Source organism: Salvelinus fontinalis, chromosome 15 (genome assembly GCF_029448725.1).
Source record: "Salvelinus fontinalis isolate EN_2023a chromosome 15, ASM2944872v1, whole genome shotgun sequence".
NCBI classification, from domain to species: domain Eukaryota; kingdom Metazoa; phylum Chordata; class Actinopteri; order Salmoniformes; family Salmonidae; genus Salvelinus; species Salvelinus fontinalis.
In genome coordinates, this window is record NC_074679.1 from 43,744,766 (window position 1) to 43,767,172 (window position 22,407).

Sequence of the window (22,407 nt, forward strand, 5' to 3'; positions counted from 1 at the left end):
ATTATTACTATACTGTAATCTAATCATGGCGCTGTAATAATTTGTTTGTAGAGTGATGAGCTGTAGAAGTAGGGTGACGAGGGTATAAAGTTCAAATATTAGCCTCCAGCCAGGAGAGCATAATGAAACAAAACCTTCTGGGTATATTACGGTTAGAATGGTCAGAATGGATGGATGGAGCTACTCAGTCACGCTGACGTGACCACATCTACTTGTGCTCTTCCCCACACATGAAAGGGGTTGGCAGTGGCTTTGAAGCCATGGTGCTCCTTTGGTCGTGGCTGACTCTGTCTGTCCAGTGCTCTCAGTCTTCACTCTTTACATAAGCCATGTTGTGTTTGAAAAGTCACTCCAGGTTAGTTCCCTGCCTCGCATCGACTCCAGATGGGCTGTATTTACAGGGCCTAATAACAGGTCATCTACATGATGACTCTAAGCCACATATATGCACCAAATCAAGAGACACTAGCATCATGGCAGGGCTGTTACAATCCTCAGTGTTGCAGTTTTGTTTTTGTATGTATGCTATGTATGAGGACGAACCCTTAAGCCTAAGTGACAGTGACTAGCTGCCTGGATCCATCCATTCCCCTAGTGTGCCTGGCCGGCCTGGGGGTGACTGACTGAACAGGAGGCAGCAGCCATACAGTATGACGACGGACCCTCACCTGGAGCTGTTGAGGATGTGATGCTGTTTGTTCTTCTTGGGGTTCAGCAGCACCACCACACATCTGTAGGGAAGAAGCAGGGGAGAGGAGAATAGAGGTTAGACTACCAAATAAATCTAATCAAAGTTTATCTGAGTACACCAATTTGGAGGTGTTATCGCAGGTGCAGTGATATATAGCAACACAATAACAATACACACACAATTCAAAAAGTAAAAATATTAAAAATAAATCAGAACCGGCAATGTCAGAGTCTGGAATGAAGGGCAGAGTACCGGGCGTTAGCTGGCTAGAGACAGTGTCTAAGGTGCCAGGCAGAGTACTGGGCAGTGGCCGGCTAGTGATGGCTGTTCAACATTGTGAGGGCCATGCCAAATGTCTTCAGCCTCCTGAGGTTGAAGGTGCTGTTGCGCCTTCTTCACCACGGTGTCAGTGTGGTGGGACAATTTCAGGTCCTTGGTGATGTGCACGGCAAGGAACTTGAAGCTTTTAACCCTCTCCACTGCGACCCCTTCGATGTGGATGAGACGTGCTCCCTCTGCTGTCTCCTGTAGTCCACGATCATCTCCTTTGTTTTGTTGACGTAGAGGGAGAGGTTTTGTCCTCGGCACCACTCTGCCAGGGTACTTAGCCTACAGGGAGGAGGTTGTCTCGTCGTTGTTGATCAGGCCTACCACTGTTGGAGTTGTGCATAGCCACGCAGTCATGGGTGAACAGGGAGTACAGGATGGGGCTGAGCACACACCCCTGGGGGGCCCCCGTGTTGAGGATAAGCATGGCTGAGATGTTGCTGCCTACCCTCACCACTTGGACCCAGTTGCAAATTGAGCGGTTCAGTCCAGGGCCCTGAGTCTTAATCACGTCGGCAATGGAGATCATGAGCCAATAGTCCTCGTAAGCAGCGGGGGCCTCCGTCGGCGGCTCTGTGTTATTCTCCTCCAAGCGGTGCAAAGAAGGTGTTCAGCTTATCTGCGAGTGAGGCGTCGGTTTCAACGACATGGCTGGTTTCCCCTTCATAATTCGTGATTATCAGAAGTCCCTGCCACATGCGTCTCGTGTCCGAGCCGTTGAATTGCGACTACACTTTATCTCTGTACAGTTGTTTTGCCTCTTTGATCGCCTTACGGAGGTCATAGGCCTACTCAGGGGAATGACTACAACAATCAAGGCTCAGCAGTTGACTCCAAATTCAGACCGCAAAGTTCTAGCTAAAAAGAAAAGTTAACTAAGTAAAAAGAAAAGGTAGGTAAGCAGTGAACATCAATACAGCTACAGTGGAGCGTGTGGAATGAGTCACGACAACAACATCAACAACATGATATTCCCATTTACCAAGCATCTAGCCAAGAATGACCCATGAGCCGCACTAAAATAAAGTTACATAAATACTTAATACCCGTCTTTTGCAGTTTTTTCGGTTAAATATCAGAGTAGCGTACAGCACGGTTACAAAGTCACTATGTGTGGGAGTAAGTGAATGCGCGAGCACTGAGCATGACCAAGCAAACACCATGTTGTCTTTTAAAGGTACTTCCTTTTGTTGTTTCATCTCCCAGTGGGGTAACCCTTCTAAAAAGAGACTAAAAGAGAACGATGGCCTTTTATCCTATTACATGGCAACAGGGAAGATGAGAGGACACTCAGAGGACTTGTATATTCAGTCACTGACAACTTGTCAGGGCGAAGCACTGGGGTGATCATCAGAGCTGCAGAGAAAGCCTTTGAATTGAAGTGCTCCAGGTGTACAAGGGATACAATCAAAGGCACTATGACGTCATTGAGATTGTGCAGACAGAAAGGAATACAAAAGAAGCTGGTGCACCATGGGAAACTCTACAGTAGCCACACCATATTACTGTTTGCTAAGCTAGTAGCCTAACTACCACAGAGCAGCTGACAAAGATCATCTTAGGGGGTCTGCAAGTAGGCCTAAGTAAGATAATTGTAAACGCAAAATGTTTTTCTTCCAGAGTACTTTCACTGGAACTGTAAGGTAAAAAGGAAAATGCCATAAAAGGAGAGAGGGAAAGCTGTTGTCATACTGCAGAGTTAAAGAGAAAATCCAATCAAAAATGTTTTATTTTCATTTTTTACTAGTCCACTGTTGACATAGTCCCAAAATGTTTTGCAGGTCAGCAGTCAAGTTTTCAAGATATTAGACTTTCAAGAAGCAAAGTGTCACCGGCCACATCGTCATGATGCAAAACCCATCAAGCTCAGTTTTGAAAATACTGACGGTGCAAGTCAAGTAGATATTCCTACAACATTCCTCTCACTGCACACTAGTCAGATCTGAATCTGGGTTAGTTGTGGAATTACTTAAGGCAAGGGCTGATTTCAAAGTTTTACTGTTAACCTACAAAGCATTACATGGGCTTGCTCCTACCTATCTTTCCGATTAGGTCCTGCCGTACATACCTACACGTACGCTACGGTCACAAGACGCAGGCCTTCTTACTGTCCCTAGAATTTCTAAGCAAAATACTGGAGGCAAGGCTTTCTCCTATAGAGCTCAATTTTTATGGAATGGTCTGCCTATCCATGTGAGAGACGCAGACTCGGTCTCAACCTGTAAGTCTTTATTGAAGGCTCATCTCTTCAGTAGGTCCTATGATTGAGTGTAGTCTGACCCAGGAGTGTGAAGGTGAAAGGAAAGGCACTGGAGCAACGAACCGCCCTTGCTGTCTCTGCCTGGCCGGTTCCCCTCTCTCCACTGGGATTCTCTGCCTCCAACCCTATTACAGGAGCTGAGTCACTGGCTTACTGGTGATCTTCCATGCCGTCCCTAGGAGGGGTGCATCACTTGAGTGGGTTGAGTCCCTGACGTGATCTTCCTATTCGGGTTGGCACCCCCCCCCCCTTGGGTTGTGCCGTGACGGAGATCTTTGTGGGCTATACTCGGCCTTGTCTCAGGATGGTAAGTTGGTGGTTGAAGATATCCCTCTAGTGGTGTGGGGGCTGTGCTTTGGCAAAGTGGGTGTGGTTATATCCTGCCTGTTTGGCCCTGTCCGGGAGTATCGTCGGACGGGGCCACAGTGTCTCCCGACCCCTCCTGTCTCAGCCTCCAGTATTTATGCTGCAGTAGTTTGTGTCGGGGGGCTAGTGTCAGACTGTTTTATCTGTAGTATTTCTCCTGTCTTATCCGGTGTCCTGTGTGAATTTAAATATGCTCTCTCTAATTCTCTCTCTATTTCTCCTGCTTGCTCTCTCTCTCATCCCGCACTCTCTCTCTCCCTCTCTCCCTCCCTCCCTCCCTCCCTGAGCCCTAGGACCATGCCTCAGGACTACCTGGCCTGATGACTCCTTGCTGTTCCCAGTCCACCTGGCCGTGCTGCTGCTCCAGTTTCAACTGTTCTGCCTGGGGCTATGGAACCCTGACCTGTTCACCAGACGTGCTACCTGTCTCAGACCTGCTGTTTTCAACTCTCTAGAGACAGCGGGAGCGGTAGAGATACTCTGAATGATCGGCTATGAAAAGCCAACTGACATTTACTCCTGAGGTGCTGACCTGTTGCACCCTCGACAACCACTGTGATTATTATTATTTGACCCTGCTGGTCATCTATGAACATTTGAATATCTTGACCATGTTTTGTTATAATCTCCACCCGGCACAGCCAGACGAGGACTGGCCACCCCTCATAGCCTGGTTCCTCTCTAGGTTTCTTCCTAGGTTCTGGCCTTTCTAGGGAGTTTTTCCTAGCCTCCGTGCTTCTACACCTGCATTACTTGTTGTTTGGGGTTTTAGGCTGGGTTTCTGTATCAGTTGATGTAAGAAGGGCTTTATAAATACATAAAATACTTATCTTTTGTCATTCTAAAGTTTCTGAATTAAATGGGAATTGTGTAGCGATTATCATTCAGCAAGGGATTGGGAATATTTTCCACTTGCTAAAACTCGTCACTCACGATGCATTTTGCATCATCATGAAGATGTGACTGGTGACACTTATTTGAAAGTCCAATATCTTGAAAAGAACTGCTGACATGCAAAACATTTTGGGACTGTATCAACAGTGGACTAATAAAAATAATACCAAAATATAATTTTTGAGTGGATTTTCCCTTTAATAGGTGTCTCCAAACATGCTGTACTGTGCTGAGGCATGGTCCTACAGACATGCCAAAAGTTACGTTACCTCAGTCCACTCCTAAAGAGTCTCTAAAGAATCAAACTGGGCACTGTGACTGAAACCCGATACATAGCATGTGTGATGCTTAATAGAGTAATGCTCCTCAGTCCTTTGCCCCTCAGTGAACTGTCTCCTACTGAGAGAGAAGGCCAGAGGGAGGGAGGGAGGGAGCCAGGGAGGGTGGGAGGGAACAGCTCATGGCAGACAACAATCATGGCAGACTTGGTCTACCCTGGCACAGCTCAACCCGGGGCAACTCACATTCCCTTAGATACATACACAGGTACCAAGATGGCGCCGACAGAGATTGTCGCCTCACTTCGAGTCCTTAGGAAACTATGCAGTATTTCGTTTTTTTATGTATTATTTCTTACATTGTTAGCCCAGAAAATCTGAAGTGTTATTACATACAGCCGGGAAGAACTATTGGATATAAGAGCGACGTCAACTTACCAACATTACGACCAGGAATACGACTTTCCCGAAGCGGATCCGTTGTTCGGACCACCACCCAGGACATTGGATCTAATCTCAGAGGCCGACCCAAAACGCGTCGCCATAGGGGAGGGAGTCGGAGCGGCCTCTCGGTCAGACTTCAAAGGCGTGCACATCACACACCGCTTCCGAGTACATTACCCGCCAATGCCCAGTCTCTAGAACCAGAGGTCAACGAAATTAGGACAAGGATTGCCTTCCAGAGAAACATCAGAGATCTGTTTCACGGAAACATGGCTCTCTCGGGATATGATGTCGGAGTCGGTACAGCCACCGGATTTTTTCATGCGTCGCGCCGACAGAAACAAACATCTCTCTGGTAAGAATGGCTGCGGTGTATGCTTCATGATTAACAACTCATGGTGTAATCATAACAACATACAGGAACTCAAGTCCTTCTGGTCACCTGACCTAGAATTCTTTACAATCAAATGCCGACCACATTATCTCCCAAGAGAATTCTCTTCGATTATAGTCACAGCCGTGTATATTCCCCCCAAGCAGATATCTCGACGGCCCTCAAGGAACTTCACTGGACTCTATGTAAACTGGAAACCATATTTTTAACAAAGCTAATTTGAGAACAATGCTACTTACATTCTATCAGCACATTGACTGTAGCACTCACGCGGGCAATACACTGGACCACTGCTACTCTAACTTCCGCAATGCATACAAGGCCCTCCCCCGCCCTCCCTTCGGCAAATCTGACCACGACTCCATTTTACTCCTACCGTCCTATAGGCAGAAACTCAAACAGGATGTACCTGTGACTAGAACCATTCAACGCTGGTCTGACCAATCGGAATCCACGCCCCAAGATTGTTTTGATCACGCAGACTGGGAAATGTTCCGCGAAGCCTCATCGATTTATACGCTGACTCGGTGAGTGAGTTTATAAGGAAGAGCATTGGAGATGTTGTGCCCACTGTGACTATTAGAACGTACCCTAACCAGAAACAGTGGATAGATGGCGACATTCGCTCAAAACTGAAAGCACAAACCACCGCATTCAACCATGGAAAGAGGTCTGGGAATATGGCCAAATATAAACAGTGTAGTTATTCCCTCCGCAAGGGAATCAAACAAGTGAAATGTCGGTATAGGGACAAAGTGGAGTTGCAATTCAACAGCTCAGACACAAGACGTATGTGGCAGGGTCTACAGGCAATTACTGATTACAAAAAGAAAACCAGCCACGTCACGGACACCAACGTCTTGCTTCCAGACAAAATAAACACCTTATTTGCCCGCTTTGAGGATAATACAGTGCCACCGACGCGGCCCGCTACCAAGGACTGCGGGCCCCCCCTCTCCTTCTCCGTGGCCGACGTGAGTAAGACATTTAAACGTGTTAACCCTCGCAAGGCTGCTGGCCCAGATCTCATCCCTAGCCACGTTCTTAGAGCATGTGCAGACCAGCTGGCTGGTGTGTTTACGGACATATTCAATCGCTCCCTATCCCAGTCTGCTGTCCCAACATGCTCCAAGATGGCCACCATTGTTCCTGTACCCAAGAAGGCAAAAATAACTGAATTAAATGACTATTGCCACGTAGCACTCACTTCTGTCATCATGGTGCTTTGAGAGACTAATCAATGATCATATCACCTCCCCCTTACCTGCCAACCTAGACCCACTTCAGTTTGCATACAGCCCCAACAGGTCCACAGACGATGCAATCGCCATCACATTGCCATATCCAATCTGGACAAGAGGAATACCTATGTAAGAATGCTGTTCATTGACTACAGCTCTGCATTCAACACCATAGTACCCTTCAAGGTCATCATTAAGCTTGAAGCCCTGGGTCTCAACCCCGCCTTGTGGAATTGGGTCTCGGACTTTGACGGGCCGCCCCCAGGTGGTAAAGGTAGGAAACAACACCTCCACTTCGCTGATCCTCAACACTGGGGCCCCACAAGGGTGCGTGCTCAGCCCCCTCCTGTACTCCCTGTTCAACCATGACCGCGTGGTCATGCACGCCTCCAACTCAATCATCAAGTTTACAGAAGACACAACAGTATTAGGCTTGATTACCAACAACAACGAGACAGCCTACAGGGAGGAGGTGAGGGCACTCGGAATGTGGTGTCAGGAAAACAACTTCTCACTCAACGTCAACAAAACAAAGGAGATGATCGCGGACTTCAGGGAACAGCAGAGAGAGCACCCCCCTATCCACATCGACGGGACAGTAGTAGAGAAGATCAAATCAAATCAAAGTTTATTTGTCACGTGCGACGAATACAACAGGTATTACAGTGAAATGCTTACTTACAGGCTCTAACCAATGGTGCGGGAAAAAAAGGTTTGTGTGTGTGTGTGTGTGTGTGTGTGTAGGTAAGTAAAGAAATAAAACAACAGTAAAAAGACATTTAAAAAAAGGCTATATACAGACACCTGTTAGTCAGGCTTATTGAGGTAGTATGTACATGTAGGTATCGTTAAAGTGACTATGCATATATAATGAACAGAGAGTAGAAACATCACGGACAAACTGAAATGGTCCACCCACACAGACTATGCAGTGAAGAAGGCGCAACAGCGCCTTCAGTGAGAGAGAACGAGAGAGAAAGAAAAGCAGACTGCATCTCAAATAGCACCCTATTCCCTTTGTAGGACACTACTTTTGACCAGAGCCCTTTAAAGTAGTGCAGTATAATGCAGAGATTAGGGTGCTATTTGGGACACACACTCTGCCAGTGGTTGATTACCTAGGCCCCCGGATCGTGTTTTAGGCTGCCTGCTTGCTGGTGTCACATTCAGAGAGCAGCCAGAGGACTTGTGGGAAGACAGGACATGCAGGCCAGCTGGGCCGGAGGGAGAGAGACCACACCACAGAACAACTCCTGTCCGCTGTGCTGTCATCTCATTCACTAGCTAGAAAAGAAGCTGCACGTTGCTGAGTGAGTGCACTACGACGTCGATTCCTTCAATTCTTTGGCTGTCATCTGGTTTGTGCTTTAAAAGCCTTTGTCAGCGGTAAAGGAATGCCTCATGGCTGTCTACTCTGTGGCATTACTTAAGCCAGAGCCACAGGGGTGGGAGGGGAATGATCTCATGTTTCAATATCCCATTACTCATCTCACCACAAACACTCCATATACTTCCGCCAGCCACAGTTCCACCGGGGTTCACAGGGGAAGCGAGAAAGTGTGGAATATTGAGTCGTTAGTATCTAGCATATCTATCCATCTATCTATAACATCATTATTATTGGATTGGAGAGTGTATTTATATAGAGAATGTGATGGGATTGACAAACAGGGTTCAGATCAATGACCTTAGGAGGACGGCTGAGTAATAAAGGTGAGCTTCCTCTCTCGGGCAAAATAATCCTACACGTTCTCTTTCACACAGGGCAGACTGCAGTACTAGGCCAGCACAAACTGTCGACTGCTATCCTGTTTTGTCTATCCCAGACACTGCTGTTCATCCTGTGTCTGCAAGCACAGTCAAATAAACACAGTTGGCTATTTATTAGCAAAGCCATGAATCAGAAATTCACAGTATCCCTTGAAGAATATGTGCTGCACTCCCTCCCTTGCAAGCTGGAGTGCTTGGTAGACAAAATGACATGACTACAGTAACATGACTACAATTAAGCTAAGCATTACGAAAGGTCTTGTGCTTTCGTCAGACGAAGCATGTTTTCCCCAACTAGAAAAGAACACTACCCTGCAGACATTGGATGTATCCCGAATGTCACCCTATTCCCTATATAGATCTCTGGTCAAAAGGAGTGCACTATGTGCCCTGATCAATAGTTAAACACCATATAGGGTGCCATTTGGGACACATACAGTACCAGTCTAAAGTTTGGACACACCTACTCATTCAAGGGTTTTTCTTTATTTTCACTATTTTCTACATTGTAGAATAATAGTGATAACATCAAAACTATGAAATAACATATATGGAATCATGCAGTAACAAAAAGTTATTTAACAAATCAAAATATATCTAATATTTGCGATTCTTCGAAGTAGCCATCCTTTGCCTTCATGACAGCTTTGCACACTCTTGGCATTCTCTCAACCAGCTTTATGAGGTAGTCACCTGGAATGCATTTCAATTAACAGGTGTGCCTTGTTAAAAGTGGAATTTCTTTCCTTCTTACTGCATTTGAGCCAATTAGTTGTGTTGTGACAAGGTAGGGGTGGTATACAGAAGACAGCCCTATTTGGTAAAAGACCAAGTCCATATTATGGCAAGAACAGCTCAAATAAGCAAAGAGAAACAAAAAAGCAAAGAGAGAGTCCATCATTACAGACATGAAGATCAGTCAACGTGGTACATTTCAAGAACTTAGAAAGTTTCTTCAAGTGCAGTTACAAAAACCATCAAGCGCTATGATGAAACTGGCTCTCATGAGGACCACCACAGGAAAGGAAGACGCAGAGCTACCTCTGCTGCAGAGGATAAATTCATTAGAGTTACCAGACTCAGAAATTGCAGCCCAAATAAATGCTTCACAGAGTTCAAGTAACAGACATCTCAACATCAACTGTCCAGATAAGACTGCGTGAATAAGGCCTTCATGGTCAAATTGCTGCAAAGAAACCACTACTAACAGGACACCAATAAGAAGAAGAGACTTACTTGGGCCAAAAAACATGAGCAATGGACGTTAGACCGGTGGAAATCTGTTCTTTGGTCTGATGAGTCCAAATTTGAGATTTTTAGTTCCAACAGCCGTGTCTTTGTGAGATGCAGAGTAGGTGAACGGATGATCTCTGCATATGTGGTTCCCACCGTGAAGCATGGAGGAGGTGGTGTGATGGTGTGGGGGTACTTTGCTGGTAACACTGTCAGGATTTATTTTGAATTCAAGGCACACTTAACCAGCATGGCTACCACAGCATTCTGCAGCGATATGCCATCCCACCTGGTTTGCCCTTAGTGGGACTATCATTTGTTTTTCAACAGGACAATGACCCAACACACCTCCAGGTTGTGTAAGAGCTATTTGATCAAGAAGGAGAATGATGGAGTGCTGCATCAGATGACCTGGCCTCCACAATCACCCGACCTCAACGAAATTGAGATGGTTTGTATTGAGTTGGACCGCAGAGTGATGGAAAAGCAGCCAACAAGTGCTCAGCATATGTTGGAACTCCTTCAAGACTGTTGGAAAAGCATTCCAGGTGAAGCTGGTTGAGAGAATGCCAAGAGTGTGCAAAGCTGTCATCAAGGCAAAGGGTGGCTACTTTGAGGAATCTAAAATATATTTTGATTTGTTTAAAAAAATGTGGTTACTACATGATTCCATGTGTTATTTCATAGTTTTGATGTCTTCACTATTATTCTACACTGTAGAAAACAGTAAAAATAAAGAAAAACCCTTGAATGAGTGTGAAAGTTGTGTCCAAACGTTTGACTGGTACTGTACTTTCACAGCAGCAAAACTAGCAACGAACCGCCCTTGCTGTCTCTCCAGGGCCGGTTCCCCTCGCTCCACTGGGATTCTCTGCCTCTAACCCTGTTACTGGGGCTGAGTCACTGGCTTGCTGGTGCTCTTTCATGCCGTCCCTAGGAGGGGTGCGTCACTTGAGTGGGTTGAGTTACTGACGTGAACTTCCTGTCTGGGTTGGCGCCCCCCCTTGGTTGTGCTGTGGTGGAGACCTTTGTGGGCTATACTCGGCCTTGTCTCAGGATTGTAAGTTGGTGGTTGAGGATATCCCTCTAGTGGTGTGGGGGCTGTGCTTTGGCAGAGTGGGTGGGGTTATATCCTTCCTGTTTGGCCCTGTCCGGGGGTTTCTTCGGATGGGGCCACAGTGTCTCCTGACCGCTCCTGTCTCAGCCTCCAGTATTTATGCTGCAGTAGTTTATGTGTCGGGGGGCTAGGGTCAGTTGGAATACTTCTCCTGTCTTATCCAGTGTCCTGTGTGAATTTAAGTATGCTCTCTCTAATTCTCTCGTTCTCTCTTTCTCTCTGAGAACCTGAGCCCTAGGACCATACGTCAGGACTACCGGGCATGCTGACACCTTGCTGTCCCCAGTCCGCCCGGCCTTGCTGCTATTCCAGTTTCAACTGTTTCTGCCTGCGGTTACGAAACCCCTACCTGTCCCAGACCTGCTGTTTTCAACTCTTAAAGATCGGCTATGAAAAGCCAACTGAGATTTATTCCTGATTATTATTTGACCATGTTTGTCATTTATGAACATTTTGAAAATCTTGGCTCTCTCTAATTTTCTCCTTCTCTCTTTCTCTCGGAGGACCTGAGCCCTAGGACCATACGTCGGGACTACCGGCCGTGGTGACTCCTTGCTGCCCCCAGTCCGCCTGGCCTTGCTGCTATTCCAGTTTCAACTCTTCTGCCTGCGGTTATGGAACCCCTACCTGTCCCAGACCTGCTGTTTTCAACTCTTAATGATCGGCTATGAAAAGCCAACTGAGATTTATTCCTGATTATTATTTGACCATGCTTGTCATTTATGAACATTTTGAAAATCTTGGCTCTCTCTAATTTTCTCCTTCTCTCTTTCTTTCTCTCGGAGGACCTGGGCCCTAGGACCATGCGTCGGGACTGCCGCCCGTGGTGACTCCTTGCTGTCCCCAGTCCGCCTGGCCTTGCTGCTATTCCAGTTTCAGCTGTTCTGCCTGCGGTTATGGAACCGCCACCTGTCCCAGACCTGTTGTTTTTCAACTCTTAATGATCAGCTATGAAAAGCCAACTGAAAATTATTCATGATTATTATTTGACCATGCTTGTCACTTATGAACATTTTTGAACATCTTGGCATAGTTCTGTTATAATCTCCACCCGGCACAGCCAGAAGAGGACTGGCCACCCCTCATAGCCTGGTTCCTCTCTAGGTTTCTTCCTAGGTTTTGGCCTTTCTAGGGAGTTTTTCCTAGCCACCGTGCTTCTACACCTGCATTCTAGCTGTTTGGGGTTTTAGGCTGGGTTTCTGTACAGCACTTCGAGATATTATCTGATGTACGAAGGGCTATATAAAATAAAATTGATTGAAATTGATTGATATTGTTGTCCAACATGATAGGAAGCACATAATCTTGTGAAAGTATTCTGACTTCAAAGCAATATAAATAAAATAATTACTTATCCGACAGGTTCAGTTATAGGCACCTTCAGAATGTGTTGTCTACATTGGGCCTACCGGTATATTTGAGAGGCCATCGTTCAAAGATCATTTGAAAAACAAGTTAAAAGAAGAGCCTATACCTATGGCTAATTCATGGTAGGCTGAGTAAAAGTATTGCCACACGGCCACTACCATCATCATCAGTCACCCATCAGCCATCTGGTGGGTTGGTTTAGCAGACTGACAGGTGGTCAAGCCTCTGAGATGAGAAAGCCCCGCAGGGTCTGTGGTGTCAACAAAGAGGGGATATCAGTTTCCTTCCAACCCAAGAGAGGAGAGACAGAGACCACCCTCCAATCTGCCAGTCCACTCCAGACCCTCCCCCTCCCCCCATGCTGATCCTGTCTTATTTCTCATCCTCTGTTCATGCTGAGACAGACTGGACGACCTCGTTGTTAATCTGCCGTACTGCAAGTTTCCTGTCCTGTCTGCCCAGTACGGCCAGAGTAAGTGGCTAACAATGACGGTGATATCTAGTGCTTCCCTGAGCTCAGCTCCAGCTATGCTGCTTAAATCCGCTGAAACCCCAAAGACAGCATACTGTAGCTGTCCAAACGTTGGCATCTATTAAATGTATCGCATCGGAGCCATGCGAGGGTGCAGCTTTTTTTTTCTAAGTGAACCAATAAGAGAGACTACAGAAGAGTGACATACTGTACAGTAGTCTTGATAAAGAGCAAGTGAGAGCTCATGGGAGCCAAATATTTACTGCCTCGGGATTTAAGCTATTCTTAGTAGTCGAAGCATTCATTTGAGCTGCATTTTTGTATTCTCCTCTACATTGATTTTTTTGTCCGTCCATCGCCTTAAGTCTTTACGGAGTCCTTCTGAGAATACAGCAGGCTTGTTTGCAAGCTTGCAGTTACAAAGGCTCAGGCTGTAGTAAGACCCTCCAGCAGAGAGCTGCAATGCAGCACAGAGGCAGAGCAGAGCCCACTCCTCCGGGGCAGAGTGGTCTAAGGAGTATTCCCCTCACACATACGCCCCCCCCCCCCCCCCCCCCCCCCTCCACACACACACACACACAGTGCTACTACTGACCCAGTTTGCTGCAGTGCGGTGCGGTCAAGACGAGGGTCTGTGGCACACATCTATTCATGCATGTTAGATTTATCCAGCAGTAGGACATTTAATTCTCACTGAGGACATTTATTCCACATCACTAGACATGCCATCAGAGGTCTCTCCACAGTCCCCAAGTCCAAAATACATTTGCGGCAAGGCAATGCACAGTATTATACGGAGCGATGATCACATGGAACTCCCTTCCATCTCCCATTACTCAAGCAAAAAGCTATATTAGATTTTTTATAAATGATAAAACATCTCTTGGCACATTAGGGATTGTGAAATGACACACAAACACAAGCACACACACAATCATTGTATTGAAATGTGAGACTGTTGTCTATCAGTGTTTTGTTACTCGTCATGTTTTATGTTTTTGTGTGGATCCCAGGAAGAATAGCTGCTGCTTCGGCAAAAGGATCCAAATTAACCAATACACGACAGATGCTGCTTCAGAGGACCCAGCCATACATTCATTCAAACCCCATACAGTACTATCCTGTTCAATAATCGCACATATCGGATCGGGTGTGTTTGTAGATTCACACTGGAGTGCCATTTGCTCCATCCTAACCAGCTCCCCCTAGCAGAGCTGGTTAGGCAGTTTTCATGTTATCCAGAGCGTTGGTGACTGCAACTGTACTACCGCTGGCAACAATTTCATTATGCTTTCTTGCCAACGTTTACTGACAGCGGGCATATTCAATGGGTGTTGAGCGTTCGTAAATTCATCAGTTATTCTGCGCTCTGGCACACTCAGACGAGAGCGCTCCGAAATTGGAGTAGATAGCCAGAGTGAATTTACGAACGCACCCATCATTCTAGGTTGCACTGTATATATAGCACAATGGAAATTGACCTAAAGTGTGCTGCATTCAGGTTCTGCCATAAATGTTCTAACAATAAAGAGGTATGTAAAAGGTGTAATTTAAGACATTTGCAGCAAATGCTGATATCCTTCAGTCATCATAGACAAAACTAGTTGTACAACAAAGCCATTGTAAATCAAACAAATATCCTCCCTCGTCACACACTCAGCATTCAACAAATTGGGATCCTGATATTCCAGTTTCCCAATACCCACATAGATGACTGTGCTGTATGGATGTTTGTCTTGATGATAAAACCAGCCGGCCCTGGGGGCCTATCCGTTATGAAACCACATAACATCATGTGCCAGCAGAATGGAACAGTCCCACAATGATATAAGGCTACTTACTACTACAACAACACTTCAGACAGACTAGAGTAAGGCTTGGCATAGACAATCTCCTGTTTCTGCAGCCTAAAGCAGCTTGATGTAGGCTACAAGTACACCCCCTTGGACAGGATGCTAGCCAATCAGACCAAGTATTGTATAAATAGAAAAATCTCATAATCTGAAGAATATGAGCAGGTAGAGCTAGGAAACCATTTCTACATAGCCTAATGTTTTACTCATAAAAAGGGACACATCTATGGGGACCAGACCAGTTCATCTTTAATTAATTAATAGCTTTTGCCAAGATGTAATTTGTGTAGCTGTGCACAGGCACATCCAGTACCAGTCAAAAGTTTGGACACACCTACTCATTCAAGGGTTTTTCTTTATTTTTACTGTTTTCTACAGTGTAGAATAATAGTGAGGACATCAAAACTATGAAATAACACATATGTAGTAAACAAAAAAAGTGTTAAACAAATCAAAATATATTTTAGATTCTTCAAAGTAGCCACCCTTTGCCTTGATGACAGCTTTGCACACTCTTGGCATTCTCTCAACCAGCTTCACCTGGAATGCTTCCCCAAGAGTCTTGAAGGAGTTCCAACATAAGCTGAGCACTTGTTGGCTGCTTTTCCATCACTCTGCGGTCAACCTCATCCCAAACCATTTCAATTGGGTTGAGGTCGGGTGATTGTGGAGGCCAGTTTATCTGATGCAGCACTCCATCATTATCCTTCTTGGTCAAATAGCTCTTACACAGCCTGGAGGTGTGTTGGGTCATTGTCCTGATGAAAAACAAATGATAGTCCCACTAAGCGCAAACCAGATGGGATGGCGAATCGCTGCAGAATTCTGTGGTAGCCATGCTGGTTAAGTGTGCCTTGAATTCTAAATAAATTCCGACAGTGTCACCAAGTTCCCCCACACCATCACACCTCCTCCTCCATGCTTCACGGTGGGAACCACACATGCAGAGATCATCCATTCACCTACTCTGTATCTCACAAAGACACAGCAGTTGGAACCAAAAATCTCAAACTTGGACTCATCAGACCAAAGGACAGATTTCCACCGGTCTAACGTCATTTGCTCATGTTTTTTGGCCCAAGCAAGTCTATTCTTCTTATCGGTGTCCTTTAGGAGTGGTTTCTTTGTAGCAATTTGACCATGAAGACCTGATTCACAGTCTCCACTGGACAGTTGATGTTGAGATGTGTCTGTTACTTGAACTCTGTGAAGGATTTATTTCTCTTAACAGGAAAAGAAAACATCAGCAGATTCACAGGGAATACATTACATAGTTGGAGAAGCAATTCTCAAAGCCGCAGCTTCATCCTAATTGTCAAACATAGACAACTGATACCTTATATTGGTTGTTGGGGTGGGATTTGCATGGGGTGGCTTCAGAATTTATTTGGGTATTCATCATTTCTTACCCATTGGTAGGAAGAGGTTTGGTCCAAATCAGATGTTGGGTACTGTATTTACTGAATCCTATACATTAAAATGCAATACATGTAATTAATATTAGCTTAATTTCTCTGAGACAAAATGTTATTTTAACAAAATAATGTTTAGGAATGCTAACTACAGAAACCATTTTTAAATAATCTGATATGGTGGGTGTAATGGCTTGCTGAAATGACATGGAAAGACAAAAGAGAAACGAACACAAGTAGCAGAAGGACAAGATGTGGGAATTTAAACGAGGTGCAGGACTAGGCATACACAGTAAACCTATTCACTGTACTACTCCACATTCATTGTCACATATTCCTGTGGATTTCTGCGCAAATTAGGTGCAGTTGTTGGGTGTGGTTGTGGTGTGTAACGGGTGTTCACCACGGTCACTCACCCAGCTGGGTAGGCCACTAGTCCGGAGCGAGGGTCGCAGGCCAAAGCACGGTTCCCAAATGCTGTGATCCCCAGCACCTTCTCTAATGTCACCTGAAAAAGAAATAACACAGAGCTTATTATATCCCCACAATAAAATGAATGGGAAAACACATTACATTATACCATGTTGTTAAATAATTCATACACAAACTACAGACCAAATGTGTGGTATTTTGCTAAATGAAAGCAGGTGTTCCTAATGTTTTGTACACTCAGCATAATGATTTGCATGTCATTGTGGCAGTATGGGGAAAACACTGCATGAAACCATCTTTACTCTCCAGCTGTAACACGCACGTCCTCCCTCACACACTCTCTCTGTCTCCCCCTCTCATATAAACACACATGCCATTCTCTCTCCCACAAACACATACACACACTGTTCCCAACTTTAAAAACGTTAGGCACCAAACAGAATGTAAGGAGCACCAGAAAGAGATAGATGGTTTTATATAGTTTAGGCTTACATTACATGCTGACCACACCTCTCACGTCGCGTGCTTTGCAAAATAAAGGTACAAATACATGCTATTCTATCATTGTACCCACACCGCTCGCACGCGTCAACAAGGTGCTAAAACAGAACTTGGTTCTACTTGTGACGCTTAATATGCTGCAAGTCCTGCCTCTCCCATCTCCTCATTGTTTTTTAAGAGCATATACCCACGTGCCATCTCCTCATTGGTTTTTAGGAGCATATACCCACGTGCCATCTCCTCATTGTTTTTTAAGAGCATATACCCACGTGCCATCTCCTCATTGGTTTTTAGGAGCATATACCCACGTGCCATCTCCTCATTGGTTTTTAGGAGCATATACCCACGTGCCATCTCCTCATTGGTTTTTAGGAGCATATACACACGTGCCATCTCCTCATTGGTTTTTAGGAGCATATACACACGTGCCATCTCCTCATTGGTTTTTAGGAGCATATACCCACGTGCCATCTCCTCATTGGTGTTTAGGAGCATATACGCACGTGCCATCTCCTCATTGGTTTTTAGGAGCATATACCCACGTGCCATGTCCTCATTGGTTTTTAGGAGCATATACACACGTGCCATCTCCTCATTTGGTTTTTAGGAGCATATACCCACGTGCCATCTCCTCATTGGTTTTTAGGAGCATATACACACGTGCCATCTCCTCATTGGTTTTTAGGAGCATATACACACGTGCCATCTCCTCATTGGTTTTTAGGAGCATATACACACGTGCCATCTCCTCATTGGTTTTTAGGAGCATATACACACGTAGGTGATTGAAAGATGAACTGAGGCCCACACTGCAGTCAAGTGGGTAGTGGTAATGCACCTTAAAGTTGGTTGCCAACCGCCATATAAAGTCCAAAGAAGAAGAAGAAGCCTGAATCAACATGCGTGTGGTAGCAGACCCTTTTCCTTTCTTCCAGTGCCAATCAAATGTGCCTCGATCTAATGCCAAGTTACCAGGTTGCTAGCTAGCTAGATAACATGACTGAACGGCATTGTTTGTTATTAATTAGCGGCCCGGTATTAATACGGTAGCTCCGGTTGTATGGGTCATATTTTCTTAACCATTTGAGCTAGAGACGAGACGTTTTCTGCGGTGTAAAGCACGCATGCCTGTCGCGAAGCCGTTTTTCCTCCCTGGCACTGCAGCGTGACAGCGAACTTGCAAAGCCTACTCAGATTGGCCTGTGCTCTCGGTTATATCAGGTCAACGTACCAACTTTGCTCGCTCTGTGTGCTGCTCCAATGTACAAAGGTAATAACAGGGTCTGCATCCCCGCTCGCTATCACGGCTAAATTCTATTTTAAAAACTGATGGAGGTATAGGGGAGCAGGCGCCAGAGGGTAGATCGGTAGGGCCGAAACATTTGGTAGTATCATCTGAAACTGTACTACGGTATTCTAAATGTTATCATAAGTATTATGATGTTTTGGTCCCTTGATATTACCGTGGTACCGGTATATCGTGAAACACTTGCCTGTACAGAATACAAATATTCCAAAACATACAAGGCACTAAAATAATACTGTAACAAATGTGGTAAAGCAAAACATTTTTGGTCCAATACAACACATTACTGAGTACCACTCTCCATATCTTCAAGCACAGTGGTGGCTGCATCATGTTATGGGTAGGCTTGTAATAGTTAAGGACTGGGGGTCTATGGACCAAAGATCTGTGGAATGGTCAAAATAAGTGCACTATGTGAGGGAAAAGGGTGTCATTTGGGATCCATCCACTAATGCTACTATAGGTTCAAGGTACAGTAATCTTCTAGAGCTGCACTCACTGCCTTAGAAATACATCAGCCCCAGGAAAACAAGAACATCCACTCCTTACTTCCCTCGTACTCAAACAAAAGTGGCCTATTCGTTTTGTCTGACTCCCTACTCCAGAGTGCTTCACGCTAAGCCAGTAGGCTATGTCTGCAAAAGCTTTCCATCACCTCTTATTAGCCTACACCCTAAGAAAACAAATGAATGAAGCTCACTTCAATAATTAAACAATCACAGCAAAGCTGATGATGACTCATATTATGTATATATCATTAAGCGAAACTAAATACAGACAATAGGAAGAAGTAGCATGACTTCAACACCTCCAGGCTGTAGAAGGACTATTTGACCAAGGAGAGTGATGGAGTGATATATCAGATGACCACAATCACCCAACCTCAACCCAATTGAGATGGTTTGGGATGAGTTGGACCGCAGAGTGAAGCATATGTGGGAACTCCTTAAACACTGTTGGAAAAGGATTCCTCATGAAGCTAGTTGAGAGAATGCCAAGAGTGTGCAAAGCTGCCATCAAGGCAAAGGGTGGCAACTTTGAATAATCTAAAATGTAAAATATATTTTGATTTGTTTAACACCTTTTTGGTTAGTGCATGATTCCATATGTGTTATTTCATAGTTTTGATGTATTCACTATTATTCTACAATGTAGAAAATAGTCAAAATAAAGAAAAACCCTTGAATGAGTAGGTGTGTCCAAACTTTCAACTGGTACTGTATATATCATGGTGTACAAGACACCTGTCTGATTCACACCTGTCTGAGTGGACTAATCCATTGTGGAGGCCATGGGGATGGCACAGTGCTACTGAAATTGCATATGGTTATATTACATAAGAACATTGTTGCAACACTAATAAAAAATTATATTATTTTATAACAAATGCGCTTTCTCCCGCGTTGGATAGTGGTCACTGTCCAAGGTTCTGAAACACATCAGTGCGCTTTTGAATTGGCGCCTTTTCCTAGACCATGTTGCTATGGGTATCATAGCAAAGTTAACCAGCATATTGGTGTTGAGAACAATGCGGTGGAGGCAGCAGCAGAATGAGGAGACTAGAAAACAACCCTTGCCTTATTGTCTAAGAAAAGTGAGTAGAGCGGAAACCCCAACTTAATCTATAATCAACAGCCTAACTGATAAATGTGCCTGGCTTTATAAATCATCCATATATACCACCATTCAAAAGTTTGGGGTTATTTAGAAATGTCTTTGTTTTTTAAAAGAAAAGCAAATTTTTTTGTCCATTAAAATAACATCAAATTGATCAGAAATACAGTGTAGACATTGTTAATGTTGTAAATGACTATTGTAGCTGGAAATGGCAGATTTTTTATGGAATATCTACATAGGTGTACAGAGGCCCATTATCAGCAACCATCACTCCTGTGTTCCAATGGCACGTTGTGGTAGCTAATCCAAGTTTATCATTTTAAAAGGCTAATTGAAAACCCTTTTGCAATTATGTTAGCACAGCTGAAAACTGTTGTTCTGATTAAATAAGCAGTAAAACTGGCCTTCTTTAGACTGGTTGAGTATCTGGAGCATCAGAATTTGTGGGTTCGAATACAGGCTCAAAATGGCCAGAAACAAATACCTTTCTTCTGAAACTCGTCAGTCTATTCTTGTTCTGAGAAATGAAGGCTATTCCATGCGAGAAATTGCCAAGAAACTGAAGATCTCGTACAACGCGGTGCACAACTCCCTTCACAAAACAGCACAAACTGGCTCTAACCAGAATAGAAAGAGGAGTGGGAGTCCCCGGTGCACAACTGAGCAAGAGGACAAGTACATTAGAGTGTCTAGTTTGAGAAACAGACGCCTCACAAGTCCCCAACACCAGTCTCAATGTCAACAGTGAAGAAGCGACTCTGGGATGCTAGCCTTCTAGGCAGAGTTGCAAAGAAAAAGACATATCTCAGACTGACCAATAAAAAGAAAAGATTAAGATGGGCAAAAGAACACAGACACTGGACAGAGGAAGATTGGAAAAAAAGTGTTATGGGAAGACAAATCTAAGTTTGAGGTGTTCGGATCACAAAGAAGAACAACCGCGAGACGCAGAAAAAATGAAAAGATGCTGAAGGAGTGCTTGACGCCATCTGTCAAACATGGTGGAGGCAATGTGATGGTCTGGGGGTGCTTTGGTGGTGGTAAAGTGGGAGATTTGTACAGGGTAAAAGGAATCTTGAAGAAGGAAGGGTATCACTCCATTTTGCAGCGCCATGCCATACCCTGTGGACGGCGCTTAATTGGAGCCAATTTCCTCCTGATCTGTTTCACCTGTTGTTGTGATTGTCTCCACCCCCCTCCAGGTGTTGCCCATCTTCCCCATTATCCCCTGTGTATTTATTCCTGTGTTCTCTGTTTGTCTGTTGCCAGTTCGTTTTGTTCGTCAAGCCTACCAGCGTTTTTTCCCTTTCTCCTGTCCTTGCTATAGTTCCTGTTTTCTTGTTTCCTGGTTTTGACCATTCCTGCCTGCCCTGACCCTGAGCCTGCCTGTCGTCCTGTACCTTTGCCCCACCTATCTGGATTCCTGACTTTTGCCTGCCCTTAACCTGTCCTTTTGCCTGTCCCTGTTCGAATAATAAACTTTTGTTATTTCGACACTGTCTGCACCTGGGTCTTACCTTAAACGCGGTACCTACAACAGGACAATGCCCCAAAGCACAACTCCAAACTATGCAAGAACTATTCAAAGAAGAAGCAGTCAGCTGGTATTCTGTCTATAATGGAGTGGCCAGCACAGTCACAGGATCTCAACCCTATTGAGCTGTTGTGGGAGCAGCTGGAACGTATGGTACGAAATAAGTGCCAATCAAGCCAATCCAACTTGTGGGAGGTGCTTCAGGAAGCATGGGGTGAAATCTCATCAGATTACCTCAACAAATTGACAACTAGAATGCCAAAGGTCTGCAAGGCTGTAATTGCTGCAAATGGAGGATTATTTGACGAAAGCAAAGTTTGAAGGACAAAATTATTATTTCAATTAAAATCATTATTTATAACCTTGTCAACGTCTTGACTATATTTCCTATTCATTTTGCAACTAATTTCATGTATGTTTTCATGGAAAGCAAGGACATTTCTAAGTGACCCCAAACTGTTGAACGGTAGTGTAAATCTACAGAAATAAGACAGATCCTGCTTCTGTTGCCTGTTTGAGCATTTGTTTAATAGCCTACTGATTCCATGAGCACCAATTCCATTGTCAAGTAAACAATTTCACAGATTCGGATGTTTTTAAACTTTGCTTTGCTGTAATCAAGGCTTTAAACTTTTTTTTTTAGTTAGAACAGCCTCTGGTATTATTTATCATTATTATGTTATTTACACTGTTCCAAATTGTCAGAAAAATAATAACGCTCCTTTTTCTTGATATCCTTCTCATTGTTTTATTACTATTAGGATCATCATTATAATAATAATAATGTCATTATCATTAGTAGGCTTAGTACAGCAGCTTTGTATAACCACCATCGAGCTGTAGGCCTAAGAGCACATCCTGTTTAGTCTTAATACCTTAACTTACTTAGGCCTAAAT

General features: G+C 44.5%; 1 protein-coding gene across 3 annotated transcripts in view; it reads right to left on the reverse strand.

The window, feature by feature from the left end:
- Positions 1-22,407, reverse strand: part of mapkbp1 (mitogen-activated protein kinase binding protein 1) — a 76,224-nt gene that overhangs the window by 45,074 nt on the left and 8,743 nt on the right. For all 3 annotated transcript variants that reach the window (XM_055863920.1, XM_055863919.1, XM_055863918.1), the window contains exons 2-3: positions 16,537-16,628; positions 669-731 (exon numbers count right to left, since the gene is read on the reverse strand). In XM_055863920.1, coding sequence (XP_055719895.1) covers positions 669-731; positions 16,537-16,628 — 155 coding nt within the window. The remainder of the gene's footprint in view (positions 1-668; positions 732-16,536; positions 16,629-22,407) is intronic.